Source organism: Ranitomeya imitator, chromosome 3 (genome assembly GCF_032444005.1).
Source record: "Ranitomeya imitator isolate aRanImi1 chromosome 3, aRanImi1.pri, whole genome shotgun sequence".
Lineage (NCBI taxonomy): Eukaryota > Metazoa > Chordata > Amphibia > Anura > Dendrobatidae > Ranitomeya > Ranitomeya imitator.
Genome location: NC_091284.1, coordinates 124,082,694 through 124,100,708, shown reverse-complemented (window position 1 = coordinate 124,100,708; position 18,015 = coordinate 124,082,694). Strand labels below are relative to the sequence as shown.

Here is an 18,015-nt window from a genome sequence, read left to right as displayed (position 1 = left end):
CTGTAGGGGCCTGCCTGCTGTATTTCTTTTGAGTATTATTATTTAATAGTTCTCTGGGTGGAGGTAGGGGGCTTATTATATTTACAGCTGTTGGGCTATGTCTACACGTTCAGTATTCCCTGCGCTTTGGACGCAGCGGATACCCCGCTCCGCCAAAAGCGCTGCCCTCTGTTGTACGCGCGGTGATTCCGTATGTGTTCATCGAACACAGGCGGAATCACCGCATTGTATTCATAGACTGGGTTATTGATCTTGTGGAGACGGAGCGTCTCTGCAAGATAAATAGACATGCTGCGGTCTATTAAAACGCGCCGTATGTACGGTTACGCAGGTCTGCCACCTGCGTGTTTGTACGCATAGTGTAGACGGGATTTCATAAAATCCCATCCACTATGCTGTAACATCTAGACGCTGTGGATTGGATGCTGCGGCTGTACGCAGCGTCCAATCTGCAGCAAATCGGAAGGTTTCATGACCATGTAAACATAGCCTTGGTATAACAAGCCCTTATACAATAACCATGGCTCTAGCTGCACTTTATTTAAAGGGATTGTCTGATCTCATGCTGCAAGTTTGCAGGTACTCCTTATGTGGCTGCAAAATTGTGACCCTTCACATCTCACATACTAAGGATTCGCCATTACCCATATCGACAAGTATGCGATTTCCATACTCCTGGCTATGTTCTAACTGTGCAGCCTCTTTCACACATCCGTTTATTTCCAATACCAGAAAAAACGGTACCAGACATATCCATGTCCGTGTGTGTAATACGTGCGGCAAACATGTAACAGATGCCCACAAGAGTGTTTAAAACCACCATAATTATGTAAACAAACGTTACTCAGGTTAGGGGGCCCACTCGGATGTGTTTCGCCCCCCAGCCTGAACCCTTAGCTACACCTCTGGTACCGTATATACTCGAGTATAAGCCGAGATTTTCAGCCCATTTTTTTAGGCTGAAAGTGCCCCTCTCGGCTTATACTCGAGTCATTGTCGGTTGGGGAGTAGGAGGGGTAGGGGGAGTGGCGGCTGTCACATACTCACCTGCTTCTGGCGCAGTCACTGCATCTCCGATGGTCTCCGGCAGCTCTTCCTGTGTTCAGCGGTCACGTGGTACCACTCATTAAAGTAATGATTATGGACTCCACTGCCATATGGGTGGAGCCGCATATTCATTACTTTAATGAGCAAAACCAATGACAGCTGAACAGAGAAAGAAGCTGCCGGAGACCATCTGTCAGTGCGCAGCAGGGACCGCGCCGAGAGCAGGTGAGTATAACGAGGGTGAGCATTTCATATTCACCTGTCCCCGTTCCACCGCCGGGCGCCGCTCCGTCTTCCGGCTGTGACTGTTCAGGTCAGATGGCGCGACGACGTGTTAGTGTGTGCGCTGCCCTCTGCCTGATCAGCCACTGCAGAGAGATGGGATGCTGAGGAGCAGCGGGCAGCGACAAGAGGCGAGTATGACATTTTTTTTTATTGCAGCAGAAGATATACAGTATGGATAATCATATCAGCATAAACTGCTTCCTATGGGGCCGTAATCAACTTTAATGCAGCATTACATGGGGCATATTTTCTATGGAGCATCTTATGGGGCCATTATTAACCTTTGTGCAGCATTGTATGGAGCAAATGTTTCTATGGAGCATCTTATGGGGCCATTATTAACCTTTGTGCCAGCATTGTATGGGGCAAATGTGTCTATGGAGCATCTTATGGGGCCCATCATGAACTGTATGGAGCATTATATGGGGCTCCTGATTCAATATGGATATTCAAAAACACAACCTACTGATGTCTCAATTTTACTTTTATTGGTATCGATTTTATTTTTTACATTTACCAGTAGCTGCTGCTTTTCCCACCCTAGGCTTATACTCAAGTCATTAAGTTTTCCCTTTTTTTGTGGCAAAATTATGGGTCTTTGCTTATACTCGAGTATATACGGTATATGGAAGATGCCTAAAAATGTCTCCCAGAGGGTGATGATTGTTATATGTAGCTTACAAAACACATTTGGGAGTTTCTAAAACCTAGAAATGGATAAATGTGATGTACACAATTGCTCTACAAGGCTAGATTCACACTTCCATGTGAGTGTTACCATCTGAGAGAAACATTGCATCTGTTTTTATCTCATCCCTTTTTTTTTCCTTTTTAAGCAGCTAGACTGAACTGTTTTCTTCAATCTACTTACTCTTAAATATACGGTATTAGTTAAATAAAGGATGAAACTTGGATGGAAAACTTAAGTACAAATGAAGTCTTCCTAGTTCCAGTCGGGTCTCATGGATGCCCATAGACTTTAATGGCAGAGTCTGATCCGCACAACGGACGAGAAGAGGAAAGACGAGAACAGTTCGCTGCAGCTCCTGGCTGGCTTCTCTCCAGTACTCCAGTTGATTGACAGGTCTCTCCCAATGAACACACATGAAAGAGACATGTCAATCAATTAGAGCGGCACAGGTAGAAACCAGGAGAGCACAGCACCAGACTAACCTCATTTCTCCCTATAGTTTTTCCAGTTATTCAAATTCTGTTTTGTCTAACATGCCAAAAACTTCAGAGAAAAACATACTTGGCTTTAATCGTGCAGCCAGGCTCTAATTCATGCTGCTTGTGGGTTGAGCAGCCTAAATTGACTCCTTTGAAAAACGCTCCAGATTTTGCAGTTCAGTACGAAGTAGCAATAGTTCATCTAATTTATAAGGGTATGTGTCCACATTTAGGATTACATCCGGATTAGCTGCGGATTGAACGCTGCGTACAGCCGCAGCGTTCAGATGTTACAGCATAGTGGAGGGGATTTTATGAAATCCCGTCTCCACTATGCGTGCAAACACACATCCGGCGGCCCTGCGTTTACAGACATGCGGCGCGTCTTTTTAGAACACAGCATGTCTGTCTACCTTGCGACGACGCTCCGTCACAGCAAGATAAATCGCAGGGTCCTATGTATAGGGTGCAGTGGTTCTGGATGTGTGCAATGAACACATCTGGAATCACCGCGCGTACAGAAGGGGCAGCGCGGGTTTTCCGCTCCGTCCAAAGAGTTGTCATTACGGACCATGGACACGCACCCTAAAGCTTTTTTTTCCCACTCACAACTGTATTTAAAAGGAAATATTCCAGCCCCAAATGGTATAAAATAACAAATGGAATACTAATCCCCAGCTGACCCTGTGCCAATGATTCTCTGGTTTGCAACGATCTGGCTTACCAGAGTACAGCGATGACATGGCATGTCAACACTTTACCATTGCAAACATTTATTTCTGCTCACATATTTCTGTGCACATGGGTTTTTTAGGCACCTCTTGTATTGGATGTTATAGGTAAATTCCTAATATATAGTTTTCTGAAGTTATAAGCCGTTTTGTGCCGTTTACCCCCATTCATGGATTATAGAAAAAGTAACCAACCCCTTTGACCAAGCTTGCTTTTTCAGGAGTGCACCACTCCTCTGTCTAGTAGTTTCCTGTGGGGCAATGCTTTCCTGATGGTTCAGGCTGGGGGTATGGCAGTGCTGCTGGCCTGAACGCTGCACCTTCCCATGCTTCTAGAGGTAGCTCTGGCTCTGCAACACAGGCGAAGCACAGGGGCACCAAGTCTGGCTAGATCCTGGATCCTTCAGAGCAGCACTTGTAGTTGTGTAATAAATATCAAGCACAGGCTGCTTCCCTAGGAGATCGGCCACCTCTAAGGTGGCCGGAAACCAAGGCAACAAACCGTAAACTATAGAAATACAAATCCCTCTGTTAGATAACAAAGAGGATTTTTAATAAGAGTACAAAAAAAAAAACCCTGTTTGCTAACCCATTCACTTTAGTAGCAGAGATTGGTCCGAGAAGTGTTGTTTCTTTACACTGTATTCTCTCTAAACTTAAAATATAAGATATTCATAAAATTTCTTTAAAAAACGAGAAGTAATAGAAATTATATAATCCAGCAATGTAAAGAAGAGTACAACTGATGCCTTCACAAAAGGTTCATTTGGAGTCCAGTTTAGTAACTGAAGTCATTTTGGATTTTTTTTTTAAATGTATTACTAAAGTTCTCCAAGTTGCCCCTCCATGGTCCGGACCAGTACATACAGCTCGGCTAATCCCACCAATGAAGCCACAATCACAGAGGATAGGACCCGCTGGAAGAGAAGTGAGAAAATATATTGAGAAACATTTTATATTATTCGGAGATGAGAACAAAACAAACAAACTACAAAATAGTTTTAGGCCCAAAGTTCTGAACAGATTAATTTCCTAACACATCTTTATAGTATACTAGACTAGAACTCTGCAGGACATTCAGCCACCACTAGAGGGAGCACAGTTAATGCACAGTCATTATTGAGAACAATGTCACTGTATTCTGCAGTGAGCTCCTCTAGTCATCAATGCATGTAGTCAGCACATGGTAAGGAGTGATGTCCACAAAAAAACAAATAAAAAAAAAAAATAAAATTGTAGAGCATTTACTAGGAATATATAATATTTACGTGTGATGTCTGCATGTATAGCACAAGTAGAAAAAAATAATTGGAAAACATAATATGCTAGTTTGGGAAAATAACAATTGGCTTATTGGGTAAAGCACAGTATTTAAGATAGTACCCCCCCCCCCACACACACATACATACATACGGCTCAATAAGAAAAAACTAAAAACGGACAAAGGTAGTCATGAAGCCCAAATAAATATGTGAAAAAAATCTTTATTTAAACAGGTAAAAATGCACAGCAGGAGTTAATTGCACCAACAAAACAGCACACTTGACAAGGTTATACATATATGATTCAACACAGACCTCATCATATTCATACATCAAAATAGGCTAATATAACAGGTTACCTACATAATCAAAAAGGCACAGGTATAATAGCGATATTTTCGGTCAAAAATAAGTGTATCAAATAGACATACCAGGCAATCAGATTCCAAGCCTCACGCGGTCACCAGCCCACCCCAGGAATCTGATTGCCTGGTATGTCTATTTGATACACTTATTTTTGACCGAAAATATCGCTATTATACCTGTGCCTTTTTGATTATGAAGGTAACCTGTTATATTAGCCTATTTTGATGTATGATATGATGAGGTCTGTGTTAAATCATATATGTATAACCAGGCACTGTATGGGAATACTATGATTGTGACAATACTGGTATGCCATTTCATTTTTATAATATCAATCCTCATGTGCTTACACCGGCCCTTGTCAAGTGTGCTGTCTTGTTGGGGCAACTAACTCCTGCTGTGCTTTTTTACCTGTTTAAATAAAGATTTTTTCACATATTTATTTGGGCTTCATGACTACCTTTGTCCGTTTTAGTTGTTATGTATAGCACAAGGCCACGGACATCAATGATTGACTGCAGTGGCGATGTGCACAGAAGCACCAGGTTTTCACTGTAGGACAAGTTAGCATGGAGACTAGTCAGACCAATGGTGCTGCAGAGGAAACAGAATTACCCACTACATTCCCTGCCTTTAATATATATATAAAAAAAAAAAAAACCTGGACAATCCCTTATATACATACATACAGTGGGGCAAAAAAGTATTTAGTCAGTCAGCAATAGTGCAAGTTCCACCACTTAAAAAGATGAGAGGCGTCTGTAATTTACATCATAGGTAGACCTCAACTATGGGAGACAAACTGAGAAAAAAAAATCCAGAAAATCACATTGTCTGTTTTTTTAACATTTTATTTGCATATTATGGTGGAAAATAAGTATTTGGTCAGAAACAAAATTTAATCTCAGTACTTTGTAATATATCCTTTGTTGGCAATGACAGAGGTCAAACGTTTTCTGTAAGTCTTCACAAGGTTGCCACACACTGTTGTTGGTATGTTGGCCCATTCCTCCATGCAGATCTCCTCTAGAGCAGTGATGTTTTTGGCTTTTCGCTTGGCAACACGGACTTTCAACTCCCTCCAAAGGTTTTCTATAGGGTTGAGATCTGGAGACTGGCTAGGCCACTCCAGGACCTTGAAATGCTTCTTACGAATCCACTCCTTCGTTGCCCTGGCGGTGTGCTTTGGATCATTGTCATGTTGAAAGACCCAGCCACGTTTCATCTTCAATGCCCTTGCTGATGGAAGGAGGTTTGCACTCAAAATCTCACAATACATGGCCCCATTCATTCTTTCATGTACCCGGATCAGTCGTCCTGGCCCCTTTGCAGAGAAACAGCCCCAAAGCAGGTTTCCACCACCATGCTTTACAGTAGGTATGGTGTTTGATGGATGCAACTCAGTATTCTTTTTCCTCCAAACACGACAAGTTGTGTTTCTACCAAACAGTTCCAGTTTGGTTTCATCAGACCATAGAACATTCTCCCAAAACTCCTCTGAATCATACAAATGCTCTCGAGCAAACTTCAGACGGGCCCGGACATGTACTGGCTTAAGCAGTGGGACACGTCTGGTACTGCAGGATCTGAGTCCATGGTGGCGTAGTGTGTTACTTATGGTAGGCCTTGTTACATTGGTCCCAGCTCTCTGCAGCTCATTCACTAGGTCCCCCCGCGTGGTTCTGGGATTTTTGCTCACCGTTCTTGTAATCATTCTGACCCCACGGGGTGGGATTTTGCGTGGAGCCCCAGATCGAGGGAGATTATCAGTGGTCTTGTATGTCTTCCATTTTCTAATTATTGCTCCCACTGTTGATTTCTTCACTCCAAGCTGGTTGGCTATTGCAGATTCAGTCTTCCCAGCCTGGTGCAGGGCTACAATTTTGTTTCTGGTGTCCTTTGACAGCTCTTTGGTCTTCACCATAGTGGAGTTTGGAGTCAGACTGTTTGAGGGTGTGCACAGGTGTCTTTTTATACTTGATAACAAGTTTAAACAGGTGCCATTACTACAGGTAATGAGTGGAGGAAAGAGGAGACTCTTAAAGAAGAAGTTACAGCTCTGTGAGAGCCAGAAATCTTGATTGTTTGTTTCTGACCAAATACTTATTTTCCACCATAATATGCAAATAAAATGTTAAAAAAAAACAGACAATGTGATTTTCTGGATTTTTTTCTCTCAGTTTGTCTCCCATAGTTGAGGTCTACCTATGATGTAAATTACAGACGCCTCTCATCTTTTTAAGTGGTGGAACTTGCACTATTGCTGACTGATTAAATACTTTTTTGCCCCACTGTATATATATATATATATATATATATATATATATATATATATATATATATATATATATATATATATATATATATATATACACACACACACTGGTTACTGGTGCTGCAGCCTGTCTACAAAGATCAGGAGCAGCAGCAGAGAGCCGAGCCGGTGCTGGATCAGCAGAGGGCAAGTAAAGCTCAGCTTGTTCTTGGAAAACCAATTTAAATAATGCCATTTTTCAGGTTTTATGTAAAAAAATAAAAAACACTAATGTATAAATACCCTTTAAACTATAAAGAGATCCATTAATTGAGGTAATTTGCTATGAATATTTATATAAAATCAGGAAATGTCACCGTATAAACCCCACTCACCGCAGCAGACTCTGTGAAGACATACTGAGTTCCAATATAAGTGCAAGCAAACGCAGCTACAATGGTGACCAAGAAGTTGAAGATCGTAATGATAATTGTCTTTAACGGCCGCACTGCAGGCAAAGGGCAAAAACATTACAATAGTGCAGATTATTGTAGACACGTCTGCTGCAGAATAGCAACTCTGGTATTGGGAAGTGTCACCTTACCTTGTCTACCAAGATCAGCCAGAGTTCCTTGCTGGTTGGACTGTACCAAGAGAGTAAAATGGAAAAAAACCCAACTAGTTAATAAGGGAAAAAAGAAAAATGTGCAGAAATTTTATTAAAAGAATAAGAGCAGTCGGGGGGGGGGGGGGGGGCGGGGCGGGGTGATGTGGGGAGACAAAAACTGGTGTCAGTGACCCAGATTCATCAAGACCGGAGTTGTTCTGGTGGACCGTGATGAGGTGTGCTGGAGTCAGAAGTGCATGCTTTTTAATGAATCAAGAGTGTTGGCCCTCGCCACCTAACCCACTCCAGTCCTTGCTGGAGTAAGATTTATGGTGAAGCGAATGCCGCCGCTCTTCATGAATCCCCATGCAAGAGTCATTCACTTTGTCAGAGCTTGGTGAAAATTACGTTGGGTGCTTTATAAACCATGCATGTGCAAAGGGCTGAATCTGCTAATGCGATCCCCTCAATTATCACCATGATGACCTTGTATTTATCATTTTAGCATCATAAGACACAGATCTGTACCTGAAAGGTGACATTCTTTGTGATCCTCTTGTACTCCTCATTTGCCAGTTTAGCCTTTATCTTTTCTAGGCGAGCCACAAGCTCCGGGTTCTGAAAGAATAGGATTTTACAGTTAGGGCTAGAAATATTTGGACAGTGACACAAGTTTTGTTATTTTAGCTGTTTACAAAAACATGTTCAGAAATACAATTATATATATAATATGGGCTGAAAGTGCACACTCCCAGCTGCAATATGATAGTTTCCATATCCAAATCGGAGAAAGGGTTTAGGAATCATAGCTCTGTAATGCATAGCGTCCTCTTTTTCAAGGGACCAAAAGTAATTGGACAATGGACTCTAAGGGCTGCAATTAACTCTGAAGGCGTCTCCCTCGTTAACCTGTAATCAATGAAGTAGTTAAAAGGTCAGGGGTGGATTCCAGGTGTGTGGTTTTGCATTTGGAAGCTGTTGCTGTGAGCAGACAACATGCGGTCAAAGGAACTCTCAATTGAGGTGAAGCAGAACATCCTGAGGCTGAAAAAAAAGAAAAAATCCATCAGAGAGATAGCAGACATGCTTGGAGTAGCAAAATCAACAGTTGGGTACATTCTGAGAAAAAAGGAATTGACTGGTGAGCTTGGGAACTCAAAAAGGCCTGGGCGTCCACGGATGACAACAGTGGTGGATGATCGCCGCATACTTAATTTGGTGAAGAAGAACCCGTTCACAACATCAACTGAAGTCCAGAACACTCTCAGTGAAGTAGGTGTATCTGTCTCTAAGTCAACAGTAAAGAGAAGACTCCATGACAGTAAATACAAAGGGTTCACATCTAGATGCAAACCATTCATCAATACCAAAAATAGACAGGCCAGAGTTAAATTTGCAGAAAAACACCTCAAGAAGCCAGCTCAGTTCTGGAAAAGTATTCTATGGACAGATGAGACAAAGATCAACCTGTACCAGAATGATGGGAAGAAAAAAGTTTGGAGAAGAAAGGGAACGGCACATGATCCAAGGCACACCACATCCTCTGTAAAACATGGTGGAGGCAACGTGATGGCATGGGCATGCATGGCTTTCAATGGCACTGGGTCACTTGTGTTTATTGATGACATAAGAGCAGACAAGAGTAGCCGGATGAATTCTGAAGTGTAACGGGATATACTTTCAGCCCAGATTCAGCCAAATGCTGCAAAGTTGATTGGACGGCGCTTCATAGTACAGATGGACAATGACCCCAAGCATACAGCCAAAGCTACCCAGGAGTTCATGAGTGCCAAAAAGTGGAACATTCTGCAATGGCCAAGTCAATCTCCAGATCTAAACCCAATTGAGCATGCATTTCACTTGCTGAAATCCAGACTTAAGACGGAAAGACCCACAAACAAGCAAGACCTAAAGGCTACGGCTGTAAAGGCCTGGCAAAGCATTAAGAAGGAGGAAACCCAGCGTTTGGTGATGTCCATGCGTTCCAGACTTAAGGCAGTGATTGCCTCCAAAGGATTTGCAACAAAATATTGAAAATAAAAATATTTTGTTTGGGTTATGTTTATTTGTCCAATTACTTTTGACCTCCTAAAATGTGGAGTGTTTGTAAAGAAATGTGTACAATTCCTACATTTTCTATCAGATATTTTTGTTCAACCCTTCAAATTAAACGTTACAATCTGCACTTGAATTCTGTTGTAGAGGTCTCATTTCAAATCCAATGTGGTGGCATGCAGAGCCCAACTCGCGAAAATTGTGTCACTGTCCAAATATTTCTGGCCCTAACTGTATATAAAGCAGCAGCCCAGTAAGAAACCTAAAGAGGCAAGCTAACCATTCTCACCCCACATGCACATCATCCCAAGATCATACAAGCCGCAATAACAGACACAGTGATTTTATTCCAGGGAACGAATCATCAGCTCATTCATATGGAGGGGTCTTGTACCACAGTGTCAGGATCACCAAGTGCAAATATATCCGTGTGAACTTGTAATTTAAATGCCGGTGTTAATATTGAGATCTGCTGGTGACGTAGTTATGAGATGTGGCAGCTCCCTGCTTGGACGCCATGTTTCCACAATATATAATAGTTTCTATCTCATTTCATTTTTTTTCAGTTACAGAAAATATCCCGAGATCAGCTATAAAAATTTGCTTTGGCATTCAGTTTTAAGACACGAGAAGAAAAAAAAACAATATATAAGACATGGTGTGATTTTAAGAAAGCCTGTCATGTCAGGAAATGCTATTTACCGCAGATATAGGGTTAATTGGAAGGTACATCACGTTACATATCCATGTAGACTTCTTTATTGGAGCAGTGGCTACAGGGAGAAAATGCGTTTATATCCACCCTGTAGCCGCTCGCTTCCAATCGAAAGGGGCAGTGGGTGCATGAAGCGGTGACAGTCACCATTCATTATATTATGGGTGCACGGTCCCCACAGCACGCACGCTGCAGATCAGACTATCATAGTGCCCTAGGGAGTGGTCACAATGCACTCATAGCATAATGAGGGGTGACAGTAAAGGCCCCTGCGCACTGCTCTGATTGAAAGTGAGCAGCAACATGGAGGATATATCATATTTTTCCTGAATAGTTTCAGGGCAGTGAGCAGTGGTAATGAATGAAGATCTGCTGGAGCCAGGGATGCTACAGAGTGGACATAGCTTACATTGGTCGGGCCATTATAGAGACGGCCGAGCCTTAAGGTACCTTCACACTAAACGAGATCGCTAGCGATCCGTGACGTTGCAGCGTCCTCGCTAGCGATATCGTTCAGTTTGACACGCAGCAGCGATCAGGATCCTGCTGTGATGTCGTTGGTCGGGGCTAGAAGGCCAGAACTTTGTTTCGTCGCTGGCTCTCCCGCTGACATCGCTGAATCGGCGTGTGTGACACCGATTCAGCGATGTCTTCGCTGGTAACCAGGGTAAACATCGGGTTACTAAGCGCAGGGCCGCGCTTAGTAACCCGATGTTTACCCTGGTTACCATCCTAAAAGTAAAAAAAAACAAACACTACATACTTACCTTCCGCTGTCTGTCCCCCGGCGCTGTGCTTTCCTGCACTCACTGTGAGCACAGCGGCCGGAAAGCAGAGTGGTGACGTCACCGCTCTGCTTTCCGGCCGCTGTGCTCACAGCCAGTACAGAGAATCACAGTGCTGGGGACAGACAGCGGAAGGTAAGTATGAAGCGTTTGTTTTTTTTCTTTTAGGATGGTAACCAGGGTAAACATTGGGTTACTAAGCGCGGCCCTGCGATTAGTAACCCGATGTTTACCCTGGTTACCGGCATCGTTGGTCGCTGGAGAGCGGTCTGTGTGACAGCTCTCCAGCGACCAAACAGCAATGCTGCAGCGATCCGGATCGTTGTCGGTACCGCTGCAGCGTCGCTTAGTGTGACGGTACCTTTACTGATCAAAGCAGTCTAACAACAACAACATCTAGCTGTGCACAGCAAACTATCAGAGATCAGCTTTATTTCATAACTGGCTGTGAAAAAAAAGCAATGCTGCGATTGGTTGCTTGGGCCAATAAGAAAGTTTTCTGTCATACAGGTTTCATCAACAAGGCCTAACGACTTGTATCGAATGCAGCAGTCTCATCTATTAAACCCTTAGAGGGAACTATAGCTCAAAAAAGAATCTTTCTAAAAATGAAGCGTTTGTATTTGGGAATTGGCTGAAATTACCCGTTCAGGTAACTTGACCTCCGGTAAATGGATCTCACTGCCTTCCAGCAGTTCATGCAGGTAGATATTGGAACCTAAAATAACGCAAAACATAAGTAAATAATAAGGAATAAGACAATAATACACCAATAAGAAAGTAGCCTGAAAATTGTTTGGGGTTCAGAGAAAAACCATAAATATAACAAAGTGAGTAAAGAAGCCGTCCCATGAAACTTGTTATGCCCTAAACCTGTGAAAATGTGTATTAATATATCCTCATCAATCTCAGTCTTCCGTGGTCTCCAGCTCCACTCCTCTTCTCACTGATGCAGATCACACTGGGGTTTGTGTGCGGTCTGAAAGTCTTTTTACAATGTAAGACTATGGCCAGAATGAGGCAGCATGGCCTTACGTTAGATAAGCGACTTGCAGCTCACAAATCAGGCTGGTTTGGTTCTGTGGCAAAATTCAGCTCAAAAGAATGAAAATCTGGAGAGGAAACGTTCCTTCCCTGCACCCCACATATTGATCACACTCTGGACTTTTTATATATTCTTCAATTCCCAACGTTCAGTCTCTTGTCTCCTTCTGATGAGACACAATCTTCAACTTTATTTTTCACCCCACTTTTTTTTCCCTCCCATTATGGCAGGGTCCTAAAAGGGCTGACTGTACTGGATGAAACCACTGTATGGACCACATCGACATGCTGCCATCACTGCTGGAAGGGAACAGGACCTGGGATCTGTTATTATAAACTTCCATTATTTTTGGTCTGGAGCGGAAAATCCTGTGTACTGAAGCTGTGGATGTCATTACTGGCACTGTGATTATGTTGCAATTTTCCTCCTTTGCAATGCAACTTATTCCTAAGAGGCAACAGCACATACACACGTCGTCAAAATTGTTGGTACCCCTCGTTTAATGACAGAAAAACCCACAATTTTCACAGAAATAACTGGAATCTGACAAAAGTAATAATTAATAAAAAACCTACATTTTCCACCCTAGGCTTATACTCGAGTCATTAAGTTTTCCCAGTTTTTTGTGGCAAAATTAGGGGGGGGGGGGGGTCGGCTTATACTCGAGTATATACAGGATTTAGAAATTTAAGATCCATGGGACTGTAGCCAACCTCCCTGGACCTGGCCGCAGGAGGAAAATTGATGACAAATCAAAGAGACGGATAATACAAATGGTAACAAGAGAGCCCAGAAAAACTTCTAAACAGATTAAAGGTGAACTTCAAGCTCAAGGAACATCAGTGTCAGATCGCACATCCGTCGTTGTATGAGCCAAAGGGGGCTTCATGGGAGATGACCAAGGAAGACACCATTGTTGAAAAAAAAAAAAATCATAAAAAAGCCAGACTGGAATTTGCCAAACTACATGTTGACAAGCCACAAAGCTTCTGGCAGACAAAAATGGAACTTTTCGGCAAGGCACATCAGCTCTAAGTTGACAGACGGAAAAATGAAGCATATCGAGAAAAGAACACTGTCCCTACTGTGAAACATGGTGGAGGCTCTGTTATGTTCTGGGGCTGCTTTGTTGCATCCGGCACAATGAAATCTCAAGACTATCAAGGGATTCTAGAGAGCAATGTGCTGCTCATGGTCAGAAAGCTTGGTCTCAGCCGCAGCTCATGGGTCTTCAACAGGATAATGATCCAAAACACACAGCTAAAAACACCCAAGAATGGCTAAGAGGAAAACATTGGACTATTCTGAAGTGGCCTTCTATGAGCCCTGACCTAAATCCTATTGAGCAACTGCAGCAGTTTGCTCTTGAGGAGTGGGCCAAAATACCTGTCGAGAGGTGCAGAAGTCTCATTGACAGTTACAGGAATCGTTTGATTTCAGTGATTGCCTCAAAAGGTTGTGCAACAAAATATTAAGTTAAGGGTACCATCATTTCTGTACAGGCCTATTTCATGAGTTTTATTTATTTATTTTTTTAAATTCTGCGGAAGCATGGTTGAAAAGCAATGTCTGACTTTCATTTGTTCATTTTCATAGATCTTTTATTTATTATTACTTTTGTCAGATTCAAGTTATTTCTTTTACCATTGTGGGTTTTTCTGTCATTCAACGAGGGGTACTAACAATTTTGACCACGTGTGTAATCATGAGTAGCTGCAGCCATCGGCACCTCTGCTGCCCTATGTCCTTCCTATATACTCTCCTACACCAGATGAAATGAGGAAGGAAAAATTTTCAGGGGTAGTGGGGGGTCACCGCTAAGGCTTGTGGAGTCTGACAGGATGTATGGGGAGGTCTGTTTTTTTTTTTTTTTTACAGCATTTCCATTTCCCTGTTCCATTTTTAGGAGACACAATCGGAACAACAACAAAGCAGACCGGTGTCATAACCAATACAAATGGAAGCAGAACGTCCATCTGGGTTCTACGTTCTACTATGTGTCCTTTTTTAGAATGGAAGAAAAAGTGTGGCACACAGAATATTATCTTCTGTTCTAAAAACTGACACAGGAAGGAGCTCATTATAACCAGTGGGGTTACTTGAATTTAATTTTTCAAAGGATCCCTTTCTGCCTGCAAATATCTAACTGTAGGCGTGACCTCAGCCAATACCATCAGATCTGTCACAGGATATAGAAGACCACCCAGGTGCTCAAAAATTGAGCCAAGCAACTTGTAAAAATCCCTGAACTCCACCGACTCTGCATATATTTTCCGTTTTGAACTGCGTCGCTCCATTGCAGAGATATCCACATTTGTTACTTTTGTAGTACAGTATGTGAAATTTCTGTTTGCAGATCAGTTGAGCATTTCTTCAGTTTTCCTTTGGAGTGTGCAATTTCCCCAGACACTGTCAGTCTAGCACAGCTTGGCCATCTCTGAGATCGCTACATCAGCTGGAGAGAGAGCTGCGACTGGGAAGGGGGGATGAAAGCGCACACCACACGTCTCTGAAGAAACCTCCCAGCTGATCTTCAAGCAGAGATTTCACATACTGCGCTCCAAAAGCAACAAATGTAACTCTCTTCAATGGAGCGATGCAGCGCAGAAAGGAAAAAAGGCAGCAAAATAACGGGAGCGCAAGGATATTTACAAACTATTGAACTTATAGGGTCTTTTTGGGCCCCCGAGGCTCCAGGTGCGGTAGCAGACCCTGCACCTATTGCAGTTACGCCCTGACGGTGGGGTCTCTGCACTGGAATCCCCCCCTTTGGAGCCAGTACCGGTCAGCTCTGCAGTGCAACCAGTGGTCAACGACGAGAGACGCCGCAGCCAGTGCATGACCCGACAAGGTGACTTCCTGCTCACCTCTTTCCCGCAGCAGCGAGTGCAGCTCCCGCAGGACACGGAACGATACTAAGGCCCCGGCTCCTGTAGCCAGAATATCCCGGACGGCGGCCCTGGACTCCGGGGTGAAGCAGGACTGGAGCTCCCGCAGCGCCCGGAGCAGCGGCTCCGTCACCCGGCAGTCACTCGCCATCTCCACCGCAGAACACGGCGCACTGACTCCTGGGAAGAGGTCAGCGCCTATAAGAACGCGTCTTACGTGCTGAACGCCAGTGCGTGTGACGTCAGACGTGCAGCTCTCCGGAGCACCATGGCGGCGTGTGCAGCACGGCGCAGCCTGTCGGCGCTCACTCGGCTTCTGCGGGGAGGCCTGTCAAGCAGTGTCGGTGTGGAGCTCCGGCAGGCCCGGTCCGCTCTGCTGAGGCCTGTGTGCGGCTGTCGCTTTCAGCAGGACCGGACGCTGTCCTCTAGGTAACGCGGGGTTCTAGCAGGCTACGTGGGCTGTATACAGCGCTATAGAGAGTGCTGGCACCGGAGCTGGCCGGCCGGTACCCTACTGTCTACATAAGAGGGCGCCGCTCTGCCACTGGGGGCGCTGTGTGATTTGCCTGCAGCTGCACGGCTGTCAGAGGTGACGGGGTGTGCTGAGATCACCTGGTGCTGACTACACAGGCTGCAAATACGGTCTGCACGGAGGCCGGAGCTTCGGACCAATGAGCTGCTACCGGGCGCCACAGCTGCTGCACTGGGTGACACTGCTCCTCTAATGTAGCGCCTGCATATGCTGTAGTGCTGTACTCCCAGTAGCCTCTGCAGATATTGTCATGTGACCGTATCCTGAGAAACCAACTACAAGTAGTTGTTGGCTGTCTTTATTGTCCGGATGCCTGTGCGGCCTGGCGCTGGCGACTTTGCCCCCCCTGTGCGGCCTGGCGCTGGTGACTTTGCCCCCCCTGTGCGGCCTGGCGCTGGTGACTTTGCCCCCCTGTGCGGCCTGGCGCTGGTGACTTTGCCCCCCTGTGCGGCCTGGCGCTGGTGACTTTGCCCCCCTGTGCGGCCTGGCGCTGGTGACTTTGCCCCCCTGTGCGGCCTGGCGCTGGTGACTTTGCCCCCCTGTGCGGCCTGGCGCTGGTGACTTTGCCCCCCTGTGCGGCCTGGCGCTGGTGACTTTGCCCCCCTGTGCGGCCTGGCGCTGGTGACTTTGCCCCCCTGTGCGGCCTGGCGCTGGTGACTTTGCCCCCCTGTGCGGCCTGGCGCTGGTGACTTTGCCCCCCTGTGCGGCCTGGCGCTGGTGACTTTGCCCCCCTGTGCGGCCTGGCGCTGGCGACTTTGCCCCCCTGTGCGGCCTGGCGCTGGCGACTTTGCCCCCCTGTGCGGCCTGGCGCTGGCGACTTTGCCCCCCTGTGCGGCCTGGCGCTGGCGACTTTGCCCCCCCTGTGCGGCCTGGCGCTGGCGACTTTGCCCCCCCTGTGCGGCCTGGCGCTGGCGACTTTGCCCCCCCTGTGCGGCCTGGCGCTGGCGACTTTGCCCCCCCTGTGCGGCCTGGCGCTGGCGACTTTGCCCCCCCTGTGCGGCCTGGCGCTGGCGACTTTGCCCCCCCTGTGCGGCCTGGCGCTGGCGACTTTGCCCCCCCTGTGCGGCCTGGCGCTGGCGACTTTGCCCCCCCTGTGCGGCCTGGCGCTGGCGACTTTGCCCCCCCTGTGCGGCCTGGCGCTGGCGACTTTGCCCCCCCTGTGCGGCCTGGCGCTGGCGACTTTGCCCCCCCTGTGCGGCCTGGCGCTGGCGACTTTGCCCCCCCTGTGCGGCCTGGCGCTGGCGACTTTGCCCCCCCTGTGCGGCCTGGCGCTGGCGACTTTGCCCCCCCTGTGCGGCCTGGCGCTGGCGACTTTGCCCCCCCTGTGCGGCCTGGCGCTGGCGACTTTGCCCCCCCTGTGCGGCCTGGCGCTGGCGACTTTGCCCCCCCTGTGCGGCCTGGCGCTGGCGACTTTGCCCCCCCTGTGCGGCCTGGCGCTGGCGACTTTGCCCCCCCTGTGCGGCCTGGCGCTGGCGACTTTGCCCCCCCTGTGCGGCCTGGCGCTGGCGACTTTGCCCCCCCTGTGCGGCCTGGCGCTGGCGACTTTGCCCCCCCTGTGCGGCCTGGCGCTGGCGACTTTGCCCCCCCTGTGCGGCCTGGCGCTGGCGACTTTGCCCCCCCTGTGCGGCCTGGCGCTGGCGACTTTGCCCCCCCTGTGCGGCCTGGCGCTGGCGACTTTGCCCCCCCTGTGCGGCCTGGCGCTGGCGACTTTGCCCCCCCTGTGCGGCCTGGCGCTGGCGACTTTGCCCCCCCTGTGCGGCCTGGCGCTGGCGACTTTGCCCCCCCTGTGCGGCCTGGCGCTGGCGACTTTGCCCCCCCTGTGCGGCCTGGCGCTGGCGACTTTGCCCCCCCTGTGCGGCCTGGCGCTGGCGACTTTGCCCCCCCTGTGCGGCCTGGCGCTGGCGACTTTGCCCCCCCTGTGCGGCCTGGCGCTGGCGACTTTGCCCCCCCTGTGCGGCCTGGCGCTGGCGACTTTGCCCCCCCTGTGCGGCCTGGCGCTGGCGACTTTGCCCCCCCTGTGCGGCCTGGCGCTGGCGACTTTGCCCCCCCTGTGCGGCCTGGCGCTGGCGACTTTGCCCCCCCTGTGCGGCCTGGCGCTGGCGACTTTGCCCCCCCTGTGCGGCCTGGCGCTGGCGACTTTGCCCCCCCTGTGCGGCCTGGCGCTGGCGACTTTGCCCCCCCCTGTGCGGCCTGGCGCTGGCGACTTTGCCCCCCCCTGTGCGGCCTGGCGCTGGCGACTTTGCCCCCCCCTGTGCGGCCTGGCGCTGGCGACT

At 47.3% G+C, this 18,015-nt stretch overlaps 2 protein-coding genes across 2 annotated transcripts in view; one reads left to right on the top strand and one right to left on the bottom strand.

The window, feature by feature from the left end:
* Nucleotides 1-3,844: 3,844 nt before the first annotated feature.
* TMEM199 (transmembrane protein 199) lies at nucleotides 3,845-15,413 on the bottom strand. Its single transcript, XM_069761375.1, has 6 exons — nucleotides 15,190-15,413; nucleotides 11,922-11,995; nucleotides 8,251-8,340; nucleotides 7,720-7,759; nucleotides 7,511-7,623; nucleotides 3,845-4,150 (listed from the first exon to the last, which is right to left on the bottom strand). The coding sequence occupies exons 1-6, from the start codon at nucleotides 15,359-15,361 to the stop codon at nucleotides 4,055-4,057; spliced, it is 585 nt and encodes a 194-aa protein (XP_069617476.1). The 5' UTR covers nucleotides 15,362-15,413; the 3' UTR covers nucleotides 3,845-4,054.
* A 25-nt stretch (nucleotides 15,414-15,438) lies between these two features.
* The window catches only part of POLDIP2 (DNA polymerase delta interacting protein 2), a 30,571-nt gene continuing 27,994 nt past the window's right edge, over nucleotides 15,439-18,015 (top strand). The window contains exon 1 of the mRNA XM_069761374.1: nucleotides 15,439-15,639. Coding sequence (XP_069617475.1) covers nucleotides 15,479-15,639 — 161 coding nt within the window. The 5' untranslated portion in view covers nucleotides 15,439-15,478. The remainder of the gene's footprint in view (nucleotides 15,640-18,015) is intronic.

Bases quoted from the DNA above. Each gene is read 5' to 3' on its own strand.
- TMEM199 (XM_069761375.1), bottom strand. From the start codon at position 15,361: ATGGCGAGTGACTGCCGGGTGACGGAGCCGCTGCTCCGGGCGCTGCGG. The intron at 8,341-11,921 runs GTAATTTCAGCC...CTATTCTTTCAG, and splicing joins AGGTCAAGTTACCTGAACGG to AACCCGGAGCTTGTGGCTCG. The intron at 7,760-8,250 runs GTACAGATCTGT...CTCTTGGTACAG, and splicing joins CAAAGAATGTCACCTTTCAG to TCCAACCAGCAAGGAACTCT.